The sequence below is a fragment of the Eurosta solidaginis genome, chromosome 1 (genome assembly GCF_040869045.1).
Source record: "Eurosta solidaginis isolate ZX-2024a chromosome 1, ASM4086904v1, whole genome shotgun sequence".
In the NCBI taxonomy this organism is placed as follows: domain Eukaryota; kingdom Metazoa; phylum Arthropoda; class Insecta; order Diptera; family Tephritidae; genus Eurosta; species Eurosta solidaginis.
The window spans coordinates 362,469,366-362,490,564 of NC_090319.1; the positions used below are offsets into that span (position 1 = coordinate 362,469,366).

The 21,199-nt window shown below is 37.8% G+C and overlaps 1 protein-coding gene across 6 annotated transcripts in view; it reads left to right on the forward strand.

The window, feature by feature from the left end:
- Nucleotides 1–21,199, forward strand: part of Gfrl (Glial cell line-derived neurotrophic family receptor-like) — a 590,185-nt gene that overhangs the window by 553,232 nt on the left and 15,754 nt on the right. For all 6 annotated transcript variants that reach the window (XM_067762822.1, XM_067762821.1, XM_067762823.1 and 3 more), the window contains one exon: nucleotides 20,981–21,186. In XM_067762822.1, coding sequence (XP_067618923.1) covers nucleotides 20,981–21,186 — 206 coding nt within the window. The remainder of the gene's footprint in view (nucleotides 1–20,980; nucleotides 21,187–21,199) is intronic.

Here is a 21,199-nt window from a genome sequence, read left to right on the forward strand (position 1 = left end):
CCTATTGTTACGCCACTGTATGTATTGAAAAGCATGTAGGCTCTTGGAAATACTGGCATAAATATGTATATATTGACTTTCAATTTATTTGTGAAAACTCGAAAAAAAAAATTGGAAGACCAGCCAACCATGTATTTATAAGCACTCATTGTTATTTTGATGTAAACATTGTTTAAAGCAACAACAAACACAAATATGTAGTTGATTGATGATTTTGTTGACTTTTATTTGAGTTTGAATACATTTTTTGTACAATGAATAGCATATTTTTTATAACAATTTCACACTCTAAACGCTGTAGTTCAACAAACCTTAATAGAAAGAAGTAAGGGTGTCTAAGTTCGGGTGTAACCAAACATTATGTACTCAGCTTGAGTTTCAATTGTAAAATTCTTTTTCGACTTTTCTTACGAGGCATTTTTTTTTTTTTAGGCTCAAGAAATGTTGTGTAATTCTTGATTGGAATAGGGGCGTGGGAATGCCCATTAAAAAAAAAGTTTCTCTCAATTTCCTCTTACAATAAAACGTTGTAAATGCAATATCATTGATACAAAATTATTTTTCGCTACGATATATCTTATTATTCTGGTCTACGACCCTGTTAAACATAATTTAGTATAAAAGTGGGCATAGTCAATCTCGTTCATTTTTACTAGAACTATTTCGTGCAATAAAGAAAATATGTGCACCCAATTATATTACGAACCGTTAAGTTTTCTTCGAGTTATGGCTCACGAAACATAGAAAATTGCTTGGTCATAAAAGGAACGATGCCCCACCCATTTTCAAAAATTTTAATTTTTGTCCTTTTTCTTCTTATAATTAGACTTTGAAAATAAAATACCCTTGATATAAAGCTATGTTTTGCAAAGATATAGCTCCTTATATTCATCGACAACCCTTTTAAAATCGATTATATAAAAGTGGGCGTCCTTAACCGATTTCGTTAATTTTTCTTCGAAGCATTCTATTTAGTGAAGGAAACCTCTGTCGAATTTTGTTATGGTAGGTTTAACGGTTTTTGATGTATGATTGATAATATTTGTAAAATTGATTTTATCACCTGTAGGCGGTGCCACGCACATTTTCAAAAATTTAAAATTTTTATCACAGTCTCAATCATTGTAAAGGTTTACAAGTAGGACATGTATCAGCACACACACGCACAGATACGCTCACCTGATCAAAATGCTTGTTCTTGTTTGTTTTTTATGGATAATATTTGGCACTGTTGTACTTCTTAGGTCCAAAAAAAGTGCAGTAGCTTTTAACGAAAACTGCGTAAAAATTTAATTGCAAAATTGCAAAGAAAAACCTTAATTTAATTTCGAACGGGCACTTACATAATTACATCGCTCTTTAAAATCCATATGTTTTGGACAATTTTAGTTAACAAATTGTGATACTTTATTATCGGGGACGATTCCTAAAACACAACCAAAACCGTTGGGAGAGGCTTTAGTAAACGCGCTTTGGCCACGGTTTCAATAATCTGAACAATTTTTCGCCTTTGGATTATTGATACCAAGACACAACGCGTCTTTTCATAACTCTTTCCACATTTTTGGAAATGTTTTGGCAGCCGATCGCGGCTTTAAACTGTTTTTCGCGGAGAGCTTTTGAACGGGTAGAAAAATTTAGTACCGGTGTTTTTATTCTTAATGTTGGCATAAGTACGCATCTTCAAATACCACATTCGAAGAATTTGTATAATTTTCTGTAGGTCCCATATAGATGCACTTTATATTTTCATACTAAATTTGTTCAAAAAAAGTTACCATCATAGCAACCCATATCTGATATTCCGCTCCTTTTTTTGTTTCCTTGCATCGATGTCGATGACAGCAACCCCGGTAATTTTGACACTTCGTTCAGTGCCAAACATAGATTCTAGGCAGGTTCCACTGGGTTCCACGCTAGTTTGACAATTCGGTCAGTGCCAAACAGTGTGTTAGAAAGATAAGGCATCGTTTCCTTCTCACACATATCCATATCTCAATATCAGTCCGCACATCAAATTTCAATATTCTAGGTGTATTATTTACTAAATAATCAGGTTTTTTATTTTTTCCAAAATGTTATATATGCAAAAAGTGGGCGTGGTTATCATCCAATTTCGCTCATTTAAAATAGCGATTGGAGATGTGTGACAAGGAACCCATATACGAAATTTCATATAATGTGTGTACAGACAGACGGACGGATGGACGGATGGACGGACATGGCTATATCCATTCCTTTTTCATCCTAAGGATTCTGAAATATGGAAGAAAGTATTTATTTCGATTAGTTTATGCCATTGCGATCAAGGCGTATGTTACCAAAGTTAATATACTCTATGTACAAAGCACGCTGAGTATATGAATAGGTAGATACTTTCTGTAAGGATACACATTTTCCCGTTTCTTGTGGTCTATATCTATGATCATTAATCACTTATCTGAATAATATATGACATATACGTAAGTTTTGATGAAATTTTAAGTTTCTAGCCGTTAAAATGGGGCAGCAATTACCGTTTTAAGGGCATATACTAAACACTATACATAAGACCGAAATCTGTGATTTTTTCAGACAACATTATATGCCATATATGAAAGCATATAGCGTAAATTGAAGGTTCTAGCTGTTAAAATTAGGCAGAAATTACTAAAATTTTCATATCTTAATAATCGGTTATATGGCATTTATACTTTATATACAACTAATCTATAAAATTTTTTCAGAAACAAGAAATACCCTATACGTAAACATTTGTTAAAATTTTGAGCCTCTGACTCTCAAAGTTTGGCAGAAACTATTAAAAAGTTTCTTACTTTAACAATTTGTTTTGGGGGAAATATGTTATATATACGAACGATCTCTACCATTTTTTCAGAAAGCAATATATGCCATTCACGAAAGCATATGGTGCAGTTTGAAAACTCAATCTGATTAATCAAACCTTATCAAGATATCAGAAAAATTTAGGACAAGTTTGCATTCAAACAGACAGACGGAAAGGCAGAGAGGCGGGCTAAATGAACTCACTTCGTCATCCTGATCATTTTGATATACTTATTGGTGGGTCTATCTCTTCCCCTTTCAGGACTTACAATTTTGAGATTTTTGACAAACTTAATATACCATGTAATTTCCATGAAAGGTATAAAAATTATTGTATCCTTTCGAAGGTAGGAAATCTGAACATAAATATGATTACTGGATATATCTTGACCTCAGCGTTAAACGAAACAACTTTTAGATAACTTACCCTTACATTTTCTTGGTAATTAATTGAGTTTTGTCGTCAAAGGAACTGTGGTAAAGTTGAACTGGCCGGCCCATGAGGACCTCACATAGATTGAGTGAACTCTGGTTTGAGATTTTTATTGAACGGCCAGTTTAACCTAAGCAACCATTTGTTTGCTCAACAAAATCGATTATGTTTTTAACAAATTTTTCACTACATTTTTATAATTAGTTAAAAGTTACCGATATGCACTGCGACTTACATAAATATCAAGCAATACATATAGCGTTTATAGCAACAGTGAATTCGCGTCCGATTCCACTTCCAATAAATAAATTAGTAAGTTTCGGTGGCCACCGTGGTGTGATGGTAGCGTGCTCCGCCTACCACACCGTATGCCCTGGGTTCGCACCCCGGGCAAAGCAATATCAAAATTTTAGAAATAAGGTTTTTAAATTAGAAGAAAATTTTTCTAAGCGGGGTCGCCCCTCGGCAGTGTTTGGCAAGCGCTCCGGGTGTATTTCTGCCATGAAAAGCTCTCAGTGAAAACACATCTGCCTTGCAGATGCCGTTCGGAGTCGGCATAAAACATGTAGGTTTCGTCCGGCCAATTTGTAGGGAAAATCAAGAAGAGCACGACGCAAATAGGAAGAGAATCTCGGCCTTAGATCTCTTCGGAGGTTATCGCGCCTTACATTTATTTTATTTTTTTTTATTTTTTAATTTCGATTTCCTTTCCAGCAAACTCCCTTCCGCTGCATCCCTAATACATGTACTGTTAGAATGTTTCGATTCAAATTGCAATAGCATGCCTGACTTAAATTTCAATCTTTATCAATTATTAACGGTATAATTAAAATCAAAACATTACCGCTCCATATTGGTAATAACGGAAGAGCGTACTGCTGCAGGATAAAAAGCAATGAAATGCATTTGATTAAAGGGAAGGCAAGTTCAAAAGATATATTTACAGCTACAACTTGCTTATAATGATCCATATATGTACGTGACAATAAGAAGAGGATAAGAGTAAAGTTTGCTGTTAGCAACTATCTGATATTCTGCACCAATGCATCATGAAATTGACAATTTAGTGAAGTTCGCAAGGTTACAAATATTAACTGCACGCACACTATCAAAGCATCATACATCTAGAAGATGCATGCAAACGTAGAGTTTTGAAGTATCCTTTATATGCAAACGTACATGCATACATAGATATTTTCCCTGCAGATAAACCAGCTGGTCCATTTCTATTGAGGATACCCTAACAGATGTAAATTGTCAAAATTTAGACAAACCTATACCAGTGTCACACTACACCTTTTCCTCAGTACGGCCCCAACCGCAATAAAGTGGCTTCCTGGCAGACCTTATGTAGCTTGGAATGGCATGGGGCGCGGCCGCAAATAGTTACAGCATCTGCAAGCCGGTTTCCAATTTCGCACCATCTCTGCAAAACCATACTAAGCCAAGCACTTGCGTCGTCAGCTTTGAAAGACCCTCTTCTGTTAGTCATTTTCACTACGCCAGATGCAGATATCCCCAAATAAGATGTACGTTGGGACCTCGTGAACGCCGACAGAATAAATTAAAATTCGTCTCATCAATGCAGATTATTTGCTTGCCAGACTGAATTAACTGGTTTAGCGAAATTACATACTCACTACGCTTTTCATTATTGAGTTGGGTGTTCATTGAGAGGGGCTCCTTATGAATATCTTTTAATAGATACATTTGTCCTTCGAAATAATTTCCTATGCTGGAAATGGAGATCGTTTTTCTAAAAGTTTGTTGAATTCTTTTTGCGAATTCTTTTTAATGTAATGGCTGAATCCTCCTTTATCCATGTAAGTATTATTGCCAACTCATCGTCCGAAAACGCTTTTCATTTCAAGTCACCTCGCTTAAGTGCTTCAGGAGTGCCAGAGGACACCCATACGTAAGCTGTTTTGTATCTTACATTGAGCGACGCCGCCAGCTGCACCCAATTAAGGCCTTTATTGGCAACTTCAATAATTTTCCTTCGGTCTTCAACAGAGTACTTTCTGTTAGCCCGCCGCTGGACTGATTTTGATACTGAAAATAATTGAAAACTACATATGATGTTGATGGTCCTTTTTTGGATATAGACCCCATACCTTCCGGTAACAAAGAACCATTACATTACTAGCCCCACCATCTCGGGAACGATTTATATGACCACACTAAACCTTCTAGGCCATCCCGAAATACCCACCCCCTAGTTCCATGAAGCACTTGGGGTCGCCAGAGCTGAGCCGGCTAAATATGTGTATGATACATTCATATTTGTAACAGGATTCACCTCACGTGGGGGAGATTGACAATTGGGTTGCGGAAGCTTTCAAGCTATAAAGCTTTGTATGGCCCTTATCAACCACTTGAATCGCATCCGATTATAATAAACGAAACTATGAGAAACGTCTCAAGGCTTAACAAAATAGCAGCTTCCTCACAGGTGAGAGGTCATGGGATTATGCTCTTGAGCAGGGGATCACGCATTTTAATTTACAACTCTAGCAAATTTCATTTTTTTTTTTTTGGACTAGTTCGATAGCAGTCAGAATTCAAGGTCCTAAACCAATTTCATTGCATAGTACATTGAAAAATCCTTAGATGAATCGAGTTGGTTGTTATTAAAAGTGACACGTTCTTCAAAATAATTTTAAACAAACACACACAAATATGCATATGCACTTTATTGCAACAGTCTGCTTAAGCCATTATAGCAAGTGCTTGCGGCGAATGTTGCTGGTTTACTCTGAAAAACAAACCAAGTAAACCATTTTCCACTAAGTGTTGTATGACATAAACGAGTGTTGCTGTGGTTTTTGCTAAGATTACGTTATTTCTTTAGTGAAGATATTGCAAGATGCACGGATTTTCTTTAGATTTGCTTAAGCGCACTTGCTGAAATAATAAATAATAAAGCGTAATCAAAGTGAGTCAAGTGAGGCCAACTGTAGCATATGCATTTGTACTTATCTATGTATGTATGCATGTACGTATGTATATGTATACTAGCTTCTTTATAAAGGGTGAGGTATTTGAAACAAACCACTAAACGAAGTTTCGTTTTCTAAATTGATGGCCCTGTACCGAATATAGATCCGATACGTTCCGGTAACAAAACTAGCCCGACACCAATTCGGGACCGTTTTATTATTACTACGTATAACTTTCTGGTCCATTCCGATACCCCCCTCTCCTTCTATCTATTTACGGAACACGAGATCGACAGAGCCTCTCATTGCTAATATGTGTATGATACATTTATATTTTTACTAGGGTTGGTAATGTTGGAAACATCATTAAAGTACTGGCTTCACCTTTTCGTGATCAATTAGACACCACCATGTCGAACCTTCTAAAACTGTGGATTTTAGTCCATTCTTACGACAGGTTTGTCCACCTCGGGAATATTGTAAGCTCATTAGTATTCCGGCGGGTATCAAACTCATCCTCATCCTCGCCACTACAGAATTTAAGTCGCCAAGCATGATTTTGATATCATGGCGCAATCAGTTATCGTATATCTTTGCTAGTTTTTGATAGAGGGTGTCCTTATCCATATCGTCCGCAAATAAACGTAATTTTTAAAAATTTCGCTCCAAAGATGCTCATTCACAGCGATTTATGGCAGAAATTGGCATCGATGTTTACTTTCTCCCATAATATACATATCTTTTGTTGTTGCCATTGCTGTGTAAACAGTGCTTCGCTCAATTCAATGGGCGCGACCACACGCAAATTGTCATCAAAGTCTTCTAACTGGAGTCCAAGCAAACCAGTGGTCAACAGGGGTGGACGATAATTTATCTCATTATTGCGCTTTCTTCAAAATGGCTCATTTAGCAGACGTCCTCGGCTTAAACAATGCTTGGTGAATAGTGGGGAGCTCGATTTTGCTTTTATGAGGACATCACGAAGGCTATCCTTTAAATCGTATTCTTTTAAAATATTGGGCTTTTTGAGATGTTAGTCAAGCAAATTGTGATAGACGGGGTGCTCGTCAGGTGAAAAGCAGTGGAAAAGGTAAGCTTAACGTGCGTGTGAAGAGAAATGTTGGTCGGTTTAGCAGCCCTATAGCATTCAGACTGAATTTATTTATCATCTATTGGGCTACGCAAGTAACCACTGAAGTCCTTTGCTTAACTGTGATGCGATAGAGAGTAGTCTAGGACTATCTGATTTCACATGCACCTGTTTAGAACTATTTATGATTTGAACAGACACATTTTGTCTTTAAACCCATCAAGTGAATCACCCTTTTTAAATTAATTTTTATCTGGCTCAACATATATGTTTTGTATGTAAATATGTATATCGGCCGATAAAACACTATATAGAACAATGTATGTATGTGCAAGAGTGCAGTGAGCTCCACTTTGTCATTACTGGCTTCCCAACTAAACAACCGCAAAGTACGTGGCTACGAATTTAATTGCCTTTTAAGTGAATCGCTCTTTTGCTCCTGAGTCAGACACTAAATTGCGCTAATGGCGGTACACATTTCATATGCGACAGGTATGGGTAAATATCGGGTGGCTGCCCAGCAAAATATTCCGTAGGCAATAATTAGAAATAAGGAATACGGCGGTAGCGTTGTTTCGAGTATCGATTATTCTTATACAAAGATAATTATTCTTGAAGTATCTTATTATTAAGGGGCTTATATAGTCTAATTGCATTCATTTTAATGCTTTATAATAAGAAATTATGCGGTCCTTGCATGGACTTTTGCTCTTGTTCATCTCCTACAACGAGATGTTTTTGTTGTTGTTTTAGCGATAAGGACACTACCCGAAGGTCCTGTGAAGTGTTACCCATATTGATGGTCTTTCGCCTGATCGCCTATATGTTTTGGATGAACTGGCCGGTACATGAAGATCTCACATTGACTGTATGAGTCCGTAGTTTAACCTATGCGGTTAGGTAAGGTTGAACTGGCCGGTCCATGAGAACCTCACATAGACTGAATAAGACCGTAGTGTTACAAGAAGTTTGTTTTAATGAGCAAACTGAAAAACCCTATCAAAAACCAGGAAATATGTTATAAAATAACTCCATCCCCTTGGCAAATACTAGAAGTTTCCTAGGACTTAAGCCACTTGCTGCTTCCAGATCTGACAGCTGTATCACTCCTAATAGCTGAAGTCTTAGCCTGGCAAGTGCAGGGCACGAGCACAGAACATGCTCGATCGTTTCTTCCTCCAACCCGCTCTTCCTACATCTGCTATCACTAACCAAGCATAATTTAAAGGCATGTGACGGCAGAAGGCAGTGTCCAGTCAGAATACCCATCATGAGTCTACAGTCCTCTCTTTTTAATGACAGAAGCAAGTTTGTTATTCTAAGGTTGTAAGACCTACACATAATCTTCGACACTTTACAGCTCCGCGTTTGAAACCACGCCTCAACTGCTTAGGCGATGTGCCCCTCTCGCCTTCGCTTAATTTCGCCCAGTCTAATTGGGACGTCACGGAGCAAGCTTCAAGGGATGCGCCCTTTTAAGCTAGTTCATCCGCTTTTTCCTTCCCATCTATTCCCATATGCCCTGGGACCCAATATAGATGTACGCTTCTCCCTGCCCCGATCGTCTCCAGGGACTGGTTATACTCTAACACGCATTTAGATGCTGTGCTATGCGAGATTATTGCCTTAATTACTGCTTGACTGTCAATAAGTTAACACGATTGCAGCTTGCGCTATTTTCTTCCACGGTTTCTACTGCTGTGGTTACGGCTACTATTTTCGCTTGGAAAACACTACAGTAATCCGGCAGCCTGTAGGATCTGTTTATTTCCAGATCAGCACAGTATACCGCAGACCCTACACCTTCCACTACTTTGGAACCATATGTGTACACATGTATCGTATCTTCCGCAATTTGAGCACCCTTGCGCCAACCTTTCACCTCCATTGTGGCCTTAAGATCGCCCTCGAAGACCAGATTTTTCTTGTGATTGATGACGCTATACTACTATGGCCGTATGTTCGGAGATGAAGATGCCTTGAGCCTGGTTGTAGTTGCTAACGCTATGTTCTTTGCTACCAGGTCTACAGGCGGAATGTGTAGAATGGCATACAGTTCAGCTGTGGGGGTTGTTTTCAGGCTTTCCGTTATGCTAAACATTGATATTGTAGATACCCCCCCCCCCCCCCCTAATTTTTTGAGGTAGGTTGCTTTTTGTGTGGCTTTCCACAAAACAAGAACCCCATAGTATAAGATAGGGCTTACAAATGCTGTAAAAACCCAATGAGAAATAGAATGCGATAAGCCTCACGTACACTCCAGCATTCTTTTACATGCATAAAGTGCCATTGAAGCCTTTTTCACCCTCTCCTCTATGTTGTGCATCCATGACAGCTTACTGTCTAGGATGATTCCTAGATATTTTGTGCAAGGTTTCTCCTGTAAAGTCACCCCACCTAACTTAGGCCTGTTCCAATTTGGGACCTTGTACCTCTTTGTAAACAAGACCATATCCGTCTTATCCGCGTCGACTTTCAACCCGACATTTGATGCCCAGGTATGAATATCCCGAAGCGCCCGATTCATCAAAGGGCTAATGGTTGGAAGGCACTTTCCACTTATGAGAGCAATGCGGTTAAACGCCATTAAATTTGTATCATAATAATTTTGTCTATGTATTTTCTACTCTGCAGAATCAAAATCAGTTTTTTAGAATAATTAGCTTAACACCTTTGGCTACTTTTAAATGCGTATTGGTGCACAGACAAATATATCTACATCTAAGTAGTATTGAATAACAAAACTCCCTTTCCAATAAATATTTAATGAAATAAGTGACAAAACCAATATTTGTGTGTACTATCCCTTAAGGTATAAGAGCCATTAGAATGCATGGACGAACGTTCCATAAGCAAACATGCAATACTAAAAATTGGTAATGCTAAATATATGAACGAAATTATAGAGGGGCTTCGTAAACATATGCATATGTAGATGAGTCATACAGAATAAGCAAAATGGAGAACTGGAGCTGAGTAGTGCTAAATAAATTTCAATAGTTCACATTTTCCTCTGATTTCTCATTACACATATAAAAGCATAAGTATATAACTAAATTACAGAAGACTGAACAACTGTTGTTGCCCACATATGCAGAAAATTTTCCAACGTTGGAAATGACTTGGAACGATGACACCAAATGACTCTCTCAAATTTTAAAATAAGAGTAGTATATGATTCTTTCACATAAGCTCTCACAAAAAGTCGCTTCCCATTATCTGTTGTTCTTGCAGTCGTCGCTCCCGAAGTATCTACAGGGTGATTGCTGAATGACACTCATTCAAAGAAATCCAATCCAGGCCGTAAGCTTTTTCAAACCCGATTGCAAAAAACCGTCATATTCCTTAATGTCTTTATTTTCTTACCGACCTAGCAAAGTCTATATAGCTGGTGACTTTATGATTCCACCTAGTCGCCCCCCATACAGATTAGACAGCTAGAACTAAAGCCCGAATCATGAACTCCCATTAGGCAGTTCCCTGCTTCGACGACCGCTTACAATTTATAAGTGGTCAGAAAACAACCTCTATAACTACTAAGAGAAGGAAGTGTCAGCCTAGCTCTTGTTTAGCTCACTCGAATCGAATCCCGCCTGTCCAGTAGTAGAGACAACGTGCCAAAGTCTTTACTGGCAAGAGCTTTCGGCATAAGCAAACAGCGTGAAAGTTACTAGGACTGCCACCCAGATTATTTTACTGAAAAAGTAGTTCTATGCCAATGCAAGTGCGGTCACCCGATCCCTAACTACCCTTAAGTTACGGTGGCAGAGCGCTTTGACAGCAGCTTGAATATCAGAGTAAATATTAACCTATATCACAGTCATTAGTGGTGAACAGTATTGCATTTAACACGTCTTTTATAACGGTACCTCCACATGAAAGATGTTACAGTAATCTGATAGCCTAAACATCCTGATGAGCTTCTGGAAGAATACCCCACGCCACCTTCCCGTCGTTCAACCAAACCTATTCAATTTGTATCCATTCGTGTCAAGGTTTCCATAATCCCACCTAGTTGAATCCCATTCCATTTCTCCCTTGAGGGAATATCAGTTTTTTATCTAACAACGTACGCTGGAGCCTGCACACAATAGTCTGCCCTACCAGAGATGAAGGCGAAGCTGCTCAAAATGCTGAAAGGTGTGAAGTTCAAAAGTTTATAGGCACGACTGGGGTCTTTATAGCGCAGACAATAATTAAATCATCGTAGACAAATCGGTTTTAAGCGTTGTGCCATTTTCAGTGTTAAAATTAGTTCTGTACTTGTGGTGTTTTGTTTATGGCAATATGCGATTCGTTGGCAGGCAGAAGTTAGTGGTTCTAATTTGATTCTTAGTCTTGATTTCATACTTGTGTACTCGTGTGAGTAGCCTGTCTTTGTCATTTCAAGGTTTTTGTGTGTAGTTCGAGAGATTGATATGTTTTCTGTTCATATATTTCAATGGTTCCAAGTACGTTCATCTCTGCTGGCATTCACATGTTAACTTGATTATATACCCCTTGTTTGTGTAATCAGTCCTCCTTGTTTTTCGCCGCTATTTTATTTATATTCCCTACGTTGTTCGTTCCTCTGAACACAGTCTGGTTCTTATGCTACAAACAGCTCTGTTTGTTTAGGGTTGACATCGTGTCGATATGATTAAGACCACCTTTCATCGGCACGTCGATGCCTCTGTCCTTCAATGTGTTCGGAAATTTCCTTCTGACAAGCATTGCCAGATCGCCAGCCTCTTCATTGCAGCCTCTTTCCTCTAACCCAGGAAACAGTGTCCCTTCTCTCATTTCTTTGAACCAACGCTCCCCTCCCTTCGCCATGACTTTTCTGCCACTCAGTGCTGATGAAATCTAACAGAGGCGATTCATCACTGTTCTATTTGTACCATTACAATGGCACCTAATACATCATGCTCTTGACTGATCCGTTCGACAGCAACATGAAAAACCATTTCTGCTCTTACAGTAGTCTTGTTGAGGTGGCGGATACCGTTCTCTAGAAAGCTTGCTCCTTTAACAAGATGTCAATCGGGTGTATTTAAAGTGAATGAAATTAGGATGAAGAGAAGGGTAAATTCTATAAAAATCTTAACTGCTAGCTTCCGATTTTGAATAACTTAAGTGGATATCGGGAATCGAAAGGTGTGTGTGATCCGAATATAATTTTCTCAGTATCTGCGTAAGAAGTTCAACTTCTTTCGTAAGATATCATTCTCAGTATGAGTAAATACATACATACGTTCCAAGTAAAATAAATACACATATACATATGTGTGTTCTCACATGAAGAATGTGGAAGGAATGTGCGAAGGTATGCAGCATTAACAGCAATCAACATGTTTTGCTACCCTTTTTGGTTTTTCATTCGGAACTTTTCATGTTAAGCTTCTACGTACAACATGTAACATAAACAAGTAAGGAAGGCTAAATTCAGGTGTAACCGAACATTACATACTCACCTGCCAAAATATAGCTGCAAAATTTATAAACTACCTTCTTTTAAAAGTGGGCGGTGCCACGCCCCATGTCCAAAATTTTCCTAATTTTCTATTCTGCATCATAAGGTCAACCCACCTACCAAGTTTCATCGCTTTATCCGCCTTTGGTAATGAATTATCGCACTTTTTCGGTTTTTCGAAATTTTCGATATAGAAAAAGTGGGCGTGGTTATAGTTCGATTTCGTTCATTTTAAGTAGCGATCTGAGATGAGTGCCTAGGGACTTACGTACCAAATTTCATTAAGGTACCTCCAAATTTACTCAAGCTATCGTGTTTACGGACGGATGGACGGACATGGCTAAATGAATTTCTTTCTACGCCCAGATCATTTTGATATATAGAAGTCTATATCTATCTCGGTTAGTTTATGCCGTTACGGGGTACTGTTATGCGAACGAAATTAGTTTACTCTGTGAGCTCTGCTCAGCTGAGTATAAAAATTACATATACATATCTACGCACATATATAAAAAGATACGTATCAATTCCTATGACCGCAATGTAATGCTATTTTATGTTGGAAAGCCGAGATTGTCTGTGGTATGCCAGTGGTTTGTCATAACAAAAAGAAAATACTAATCTCAATGTACAAGGAACAAAGTTTGAAGGATGCTACTACATGCCTCTAGTTTAACCCTTAGATAACTATTGTACTACAATAACAACGCGGCAAATACTTGAGAGCACAGGTGGAGAAGAGTTGATTATGTGTCATTTAAAATTTCAAATGACAAGCTTTGCCAGCAGGAGGCCAAACCAGCACCATTTGGTGTGCTTTTAAAATTGGCATGTTACATTTCGTCCCAGCTGTCCACCTTCTATAAAGGTTTCATGTGCTATTCTTACACCAATAGCCAGCCACCACACAAACGATGAAGCGTTGAAAACTTCAATTATGTTTTAATTGCAGTGCTCTTAAGACAACGATGACATGGCAATTAGGGCTTGAACGTGTTGCCAAGATGTTGTGTCAGCAAAGGAATCAACAGCAAAAATATGCTGCCGGCACATTTTCTAAGCATTGAGGAATGTGGCGTAAGGACAATTATACACACATATATACGAACGAATTTTAAGAGGAGGCAAACTCGTAGCAAGTGTGTATGAGAAATTTGTTTTTACAAGTGCTTATATAAGCAATTTTTCACTTATTCATCTCTTGTCGTGCTTAGGTTTCTAAAGTAAAATGCTGACAAACATTTCCGCAATGCAGTTGCAAAGAGATGAGTACAGTCGATGACAGTGACAATGAGAGAGCTTACATTTTGCAAATTACTATAAAGTTTTTGGAGTTGAATTCGTTAATTGAATCATTAATTGGCGCCTAACCCAAGAGGTGTCTTTAGCTGTTGGATAACAATAGCCTTCTGAGCGAGAGCTGAAATTATTTTTGCAGGCTTTCCCGTGGCGGATCGTAAGCTCAGCTCCTACCTCATTTATATATAAATATATGTATATATCGAACAGTTTCCTCTCAAACAGATGCTAATTAGCGGCACCATACCTTAACATCTGTGGTTAGTTTCGCTTTTAATCAACCGCGTGATATATTTTCGCAGCTGGCTTGCCACATCTAAAACGTTTATTTCGCGATTTTTTGGCTAACGGCCCGACTGAGATATTTACACTTTGTCCTAGCTAAAACTGGGTACTTGGTCTTAAAGTCACTGAATAATTTCACCTCGTCATCTTTGATACAGATAGGGCAGCTGTCTAAAATACCAAGCCGCACCGCATGAAATCCCATAAGGCATTCTAATTAGCATGAAAGGATGAGGTTTTGGTAAATTTTAAAAGCTCAGCCAAGTACTTACATTCAATAAGTTGGCCAGAAATACCTCTTTCCTATCTAGAGTCTAGAGCTGATGGCAGAAGTATTTAGTACGATAGGTGGTGCTGTAAGAGCTGCTTATTTTCAATAGTGGAAATGAGGCATCATCCATTATGAGCTTCCTGTTAATTTCTGTTGGTTCTCCGGCCATTTACCTTGTTACCAACCAGGGCCGTAGAGCGAAAAGCCGGGCCCGCGACTAAACAATTTACGTGCCCCCTATAAAAAATCCACTAATACATTTGATTAATTAGAATTAATGATGTCTCATTCATGAATCTTTGAATATAAAATTAACACAGAATATTTACTATTTTTACTATTTTATTGTAACGTAGAAATAAAATTCTATTTTAACAGCCACATATTGTTTCAAATAATCTTTTATAGTTAATGATGACTATAAATTTTAAATTAATGTGACCACCGTGGTGTGATGGTAGCGTGCTCCGCCCACCACACCGAATGCCCTGGGTTCACACCCCGGGCAAAGCAGCATCAAAATTTTGGAAATAAGGCTTTTCAATTAGAAGAAAATTTTTCTAAGCGGGGTCGTCCCTCGGCAGTGTTTGGCAAGCACACCGAGGGTATTTCTGCCATGAAAAGCTCTCAGAGAAAACTCATCTGCCTCGCAGATGCCGTTCGGAGTTGGCATAAAACAAGTAGGTCCCATCCCGCCTATTTGTAGGAAAAACTAAAAAGGAGCACGACGCAAATTGGAAGAGAAGCTCGGCCTAAAATCTCTTCGGAGGTTATCGCGCCTTATATCTATTTTTTATACCCAGTTGAGCAGAGCTCACAGAGTATATTAACTTTGATTGGATAACGGTTGGTTGTACAGGTATAAAGGAATCGAGATAGATATAGACTTCCATATATAAAAATCATCAGGATCGAAAAAAAATTTGATGAGCCATGTCCGTCCGTCTGTCCATCAGTCCGTTAACACGATAACTTGAGTAAATTTTGAGGTATTTTTATGAAATTTGGTATGTAGATTCCTGGGCACTCATCTCAGATCGCTATTTAAAATGAACGATATCGGACTATAACCACGCCCACTTTTTTCATATCGAAAATTTCGAAAAACCGAAAAAATGCGATAATTCATTGCCAAAGGCGGATAAAGCGATGAAACTTGGTAGATAGGTTGACGTTGTGACGCAGAATAGAAAATTAGTAAGATTTTGGCAATGGGCGTGGCACCACCTACTTTTACAGGAAGGTAATTTAAAAGTTTTGTAAGCTGTAATTTGGCAGTCGTTGAAGATATCATGATGAAATTTGGCAGGAACGTTACTACAATCACTATATATGTGCTAAATAAAAATTAGCAAAATTTTTAAAAAAAATTTGGAAAAGTTAAATTTTAACAAAAAATTTAATATCTTTACTTTATATAAGTAAATTAAGTCAAAATTCAACTCCAGTAATGATATGATGCAAAAAAATACAAAAATAAAAGAAAATTTCAAAATGGGCGTGGCTCCGCACATTTTCATTTAGTTTGTCTAGAATACTTTTAATGCCATAAGTCGAACAAAAATTTCCCAATCCTTCTTAAATTTGGTAGGGACATAGATTCTATGACGATAACTGTTTTCTGTGAAAATGGGCGAAATCGGTGGAAGCCACGCCCAGTTTTTATACATAGTCCACCGTCTGTCCTTCCGCTCGACCGTTAACACGATAAATTCAGCAAAAACCGATATATCTTTATTAAACTTAGTCCACCTACTTACCTGAACTCACTTTATCTTGGTATAAAAAATGGCCGAAATCCGACTATAACCACGCCCACTTTATCGAAATCGAAAATTACGAAAAATGAAAAAATGCCATAATTCTATACCAAATACGAAAAAAGGGACGAAACATGGTAATTGGATTGGTTTATTGACGCAAAATATAACATGGGAAAAAACTTTGTAAAATGGGTGTATTAAGTAGAAGAAAATGAAAAAGTTCTACAAGGCGAAATCAACAGCCCTTGGAATCTTGGCAGGAATACTGTCCGTGGTACTGCATATTTAAATAAATTAGCAGTACCCGACAGATGACTTTCTGGATCACCCTGGTCCACATTTTGGTCGATATCGCGAAAGCGCCTTCACATATACATCAAAGGGCCACTCGCTTTTAAAACCCTCATTAATACCTTTAATTTGATATCCATGTCGTACAAAAACATTCTAGAGTCACCCCTGGCCCACCCTAATGGCGATATCTCGAAAAGGCGTCCACCTATAGACATAATGCCCACTCCCTCCTAAAATGCTCAGTAACACCTTTCATTTGTTTCCCATATCGTACAAACACATTCTAGAGTCACCCCTGGTCCACCTTTATGGCGATATCTCGAAACGGCGTCCACCTATGGAACTAAGGATCACTCCCTCTTAAAATGCTCAGTAACACCTTTCATTTGATACCCATATCGTACAAACAAATTCTAGAGTCAGCCCTGGTCCATCTTTATGATGATATCCCTAAATGGCGTCCATCCATAGAACTATGGCCTACTCTCCCTTAATATACTCTTTAATACCTTCCATTTGATACACATGTCATACAACCACATTCCAGGGTTACCCTAGGTACATTTTCCTACATGGTGATTTTCCTTATTTTGTCTCCATAGCTCTCAACTGAGTATGTAATGTTCGGTTACACCCGAACGTAGCCTTCCTTACTTGTTTTTTTATAAATTTTAATTATTCAATATAGAAAGTACGGATATCAAAGCGTGGCTTTACTCTTTTTGCTGCAAAATTTTTAGAATAATATCAAAATTTAACTGTCTTGTCAAAACGGATTCAACACAAAGCGTGGCAAGTCCTGAAAATCGCTCTTGAGATGAACATGAGCTATGCAAGTTTTTGATTCTTGAAAGTACGCTGAAGGAACGTTCTGCACTAGCTACAGTGGCAAGTATTGTGCAAAAGATACGTAAAGCAAAACAAATGTTGGGGAAAATCGTACACAGATTTTGAACATATGTAGATGGCATTCAGCAATTCCAATGGTGACAGACCTTTATCAAAATTTGCTTCGTAAATGTGTTTCAAGTGAATTATTTTGCATTCTAAGCTTTGAGAAATGACCGACTTGAATTTTTCGACAAATTTTGCTGCGATCGCCCGAACCGTAGTTTCATCCATATCTTCAAATTGTCACAAAAAGGAAAACGTCTCGCTCAAATTTCTCATAGCTGCAAATTGTTCAGTAATGCTAGTTATTACCGAACCAATGATCACCAGGAAATTATCCTTTTTAAAATAAGACTTTGAATCATCCGTAATCATCTCATTTCCGTTATATTCAAAACGTCTTTTGGGTTTTATCTTTCGATTGTCCGGAAGCTTTGGCGAAATGTTCAATTGAAAAGCACCTGTTTTTCATTCGTATAAATTGTTTCCCATTGGTTCCTGATCAACTTCAAATCAACTAGTAAGGCAAATATATGCCGGGGTGCCCCCCATAAATTCGGAAAACAAAAATTCAGGAACACATTTTTTCAGAAAACATTAGTCAGTACCCTTTTTTCAGAGAGATAAAATTCAGAGATCAGAACTCAGAAGTCAAATCTCAGAAGTCAAATTTCAGAAGTCAAATTTCAGAAGTCAAATTTCAGATAGAAAATTCAGAAGTGAAAATTCAGAAAGTAATCAGACAACAGAAAACCATAAATTTTTTCTTAAAATTGAGACACGTTCATTTATTTGGAAGGAATTATGGATAAAGTAAAAGTAGTAAAATTTAAAATTTTAAATGAATTCACAATAGTAAAAAAACGAAGTCTTTATGTTTTATCTTCTGTTTCCGAAATGGCTCGCCTCCAGATGAAAATTGCTGCAGTTTTGTTTCTGTTATTGCATGTTAGTTTTTTAATTTAATTTATGAAATTAAATATATTAACGTGTGTCCCAAACGCACTTCGAATGACGTTGTGCCACCTTTTGACAGAATTATTTGTACGGACTGACTTCAAACAATTTGGTGGTATTATACATATTTTGCGCAAAATTTAATGTTTTTTTGCTGTCTGATTACTTTCTGAATTCTGACTTCTGAAACTTGACTTCCGAATATTGATTTCTAAATTTTTGTTTCTGAATTTTTACTTCTGAAGTTTGGCTTTCTGGAAAAAGCGTTCTGACTAATGTTTTCTGAAAAAATGTGTTTCAGAATTTTTGTCTTCTGCATTTATGGGGCAACCAGATGTCGGACCTCAACATCTATGGTGGCGTCTCTAGCTTGGAGTACTACGTTTCTTTCATTAATGGTAGTCAGTATTTTAAACCAAATTGAGGACAGCAAGATACATTCGAACTTGTTTATGTAATTGAGAATGCCGGAAATATCTCCGTATGCTTGTGCAGTCAAATTTAGCTTAAGTAATACGTTTAGGCTTATGTTTCTCCTGGAGCATGGTTTGCGAATGGTCTGATTGCCTGATTTTTAGCCGACCACCTAGTGTCTGAAAGACTATGAAGAGAGCTCGGTACATTTTTTTTGAAGATGTCCCATCGTTGTGGACTGCCTCTGAAAATAGTAAAACATTTTTGTACAACTCCGAAGTAAATAATTGCAGCCGTACAACATTCTGCAGCATCAACAACACATAAATTGAGGCTGTGGGTTGCATAAGGCGAGTAATCAGCATTCGAGTTTTTGTCGAGAATGTGACGTTGTACTCCGTTGTAAGCTCCTTTCATATTGGCGCCGTTATCGTACCCTTGTGCTCGACAATATTTTAATGGGATTTCATGTTTACTTAGAGTTTGGCAAATTAAATCAGCGATTTCCTAACTAGGTTTTAGTTACAATCCACGAAAGCCAAAAACCTTCCTTGAATAGTAAAGTTTGTTGCTTTCGAATTGAAATGGAGGTAGCGCAAAATGAACGTAGTCAACGTGATCAGCATCGGGTGCAGCATCAATGATATTAGCAAAATTCTTGGCTTTCTTGCCTTGATCTAATATAGTTTCCCTCACGTGTTTTGCACAAATTTCTATAAACCCGTTCTGAATGTCTGCGAAAGATAGTCAACTTCTAAACGTTTGTCCTGCTGTTTTGAAATCCTAACTTTCCCCAATTGATCTTTAAGTATCGGATCATAATGGCTTAAGGGTTCTAACATGCCCAAAAAATTTCCATTGTTTCTTTCACCAAGATATACACTTTCGCCTCTGAAAGCAAGGCCTCTTTCACCCAAAAATAAAATAGTGTTCAAAATCCTATATAAAATTTCTTTCCACATTGATAAGTGTATCAATTGTAGCATCCTTTGGAATTAGATTTTGTAAAGATCGCCATTGAATATAACATTTGAGTATTTTCGTGTGATGCGAATTTATCGTATAGCTTTTTCCATACCTGGAATTTCGAATATCCGTGAGGACAACAAATTTTAGGTCGATTTAAAGTATTGGTGCTTAACAGACGACATGGTAGACAATAAAAAGCTTGCTACTGGCACTGCACACTAACCAGTCACGCTTCACTTTCTCTACATTTGGCAAGATTCTGTTTAACAACGAAGTAGGAAATGCCCCGAAAAATAACAGGACACTTTTGATGACCTCGACGAATTATTTCGTTGACTTCTTCAGATCGCAAAAACTCATTATTCACGGTACCGATATCGAAGTCGTTGTATTTGGTTGTAAGTTGGTGGTATTGTTGGAAGACTTTTTGAAGACGAACCTTCATCAATGTTGCCACGAAAACTTGACGGTTTCAGATTCATGTAATCATACATTTTTGTTTGATGTTTTTATTATCTCCTCAGGTCCAGGCAAAAAATCATTATCAATATTCGTTGCTTTTGAAATTCGGCTTAAAATTTGCACATGAAACAACTAAAGATTCTCCTGAATTAAAAAAAATTAAATCTCGGGTCCTCTGAGAAAACCCGGGCCCGGAGGGAATCCCTCCTGCATCGCGAAGCTGTGGAAGCATTGGCATGGCTATACCATCTAGGCCTTTTGACTTGGAGGGCTTGGCTCTTATAATAGCTTTTTTTACCCTCCGAGGCGGTGTTGATAATGGGTTCTTTTGTTCTTTTAGCTAAGCATTTAAAACGCTGATGCTCTAAAACCTATCCCATCAACAGAACACCAAAGATTCAATTAAAACTGTGAGAAAAAAAAAACTTATATAAGAGATTTCAAAACACGTGAGATCATTTGGCTTCAAGCAACTGTATGCTCATATATATTGGATGCTATACGAAAGCCAGTTATGCGTCCTTCATCTCAATCTAAAACACATCTTTTCACTTAAGTTTTAATAACTAATAAATGGACTCTCGTTATTTGCTAATTTTTCCACCTTTTATTCTTTTTTCTTTTGTGGGTTTTAGGCTCAAATTAGAGTACTACGAGCAAGCGTGTGCCGTGGACAGTGTGACAAAGAAATGTGCAGGGCGACCGAGTGGTTGTCGTACTGCTATGATTGGCATACTTGGCACAATGTTGCGCACCACCTGTGCATGTCAGGGTACAGATCCCCAGCACCTTTATCAATGTGTGGGTTGGAGGCGCTTACTGTGGCTTAATCCGTGTGTTGGTGAGTAGATCTT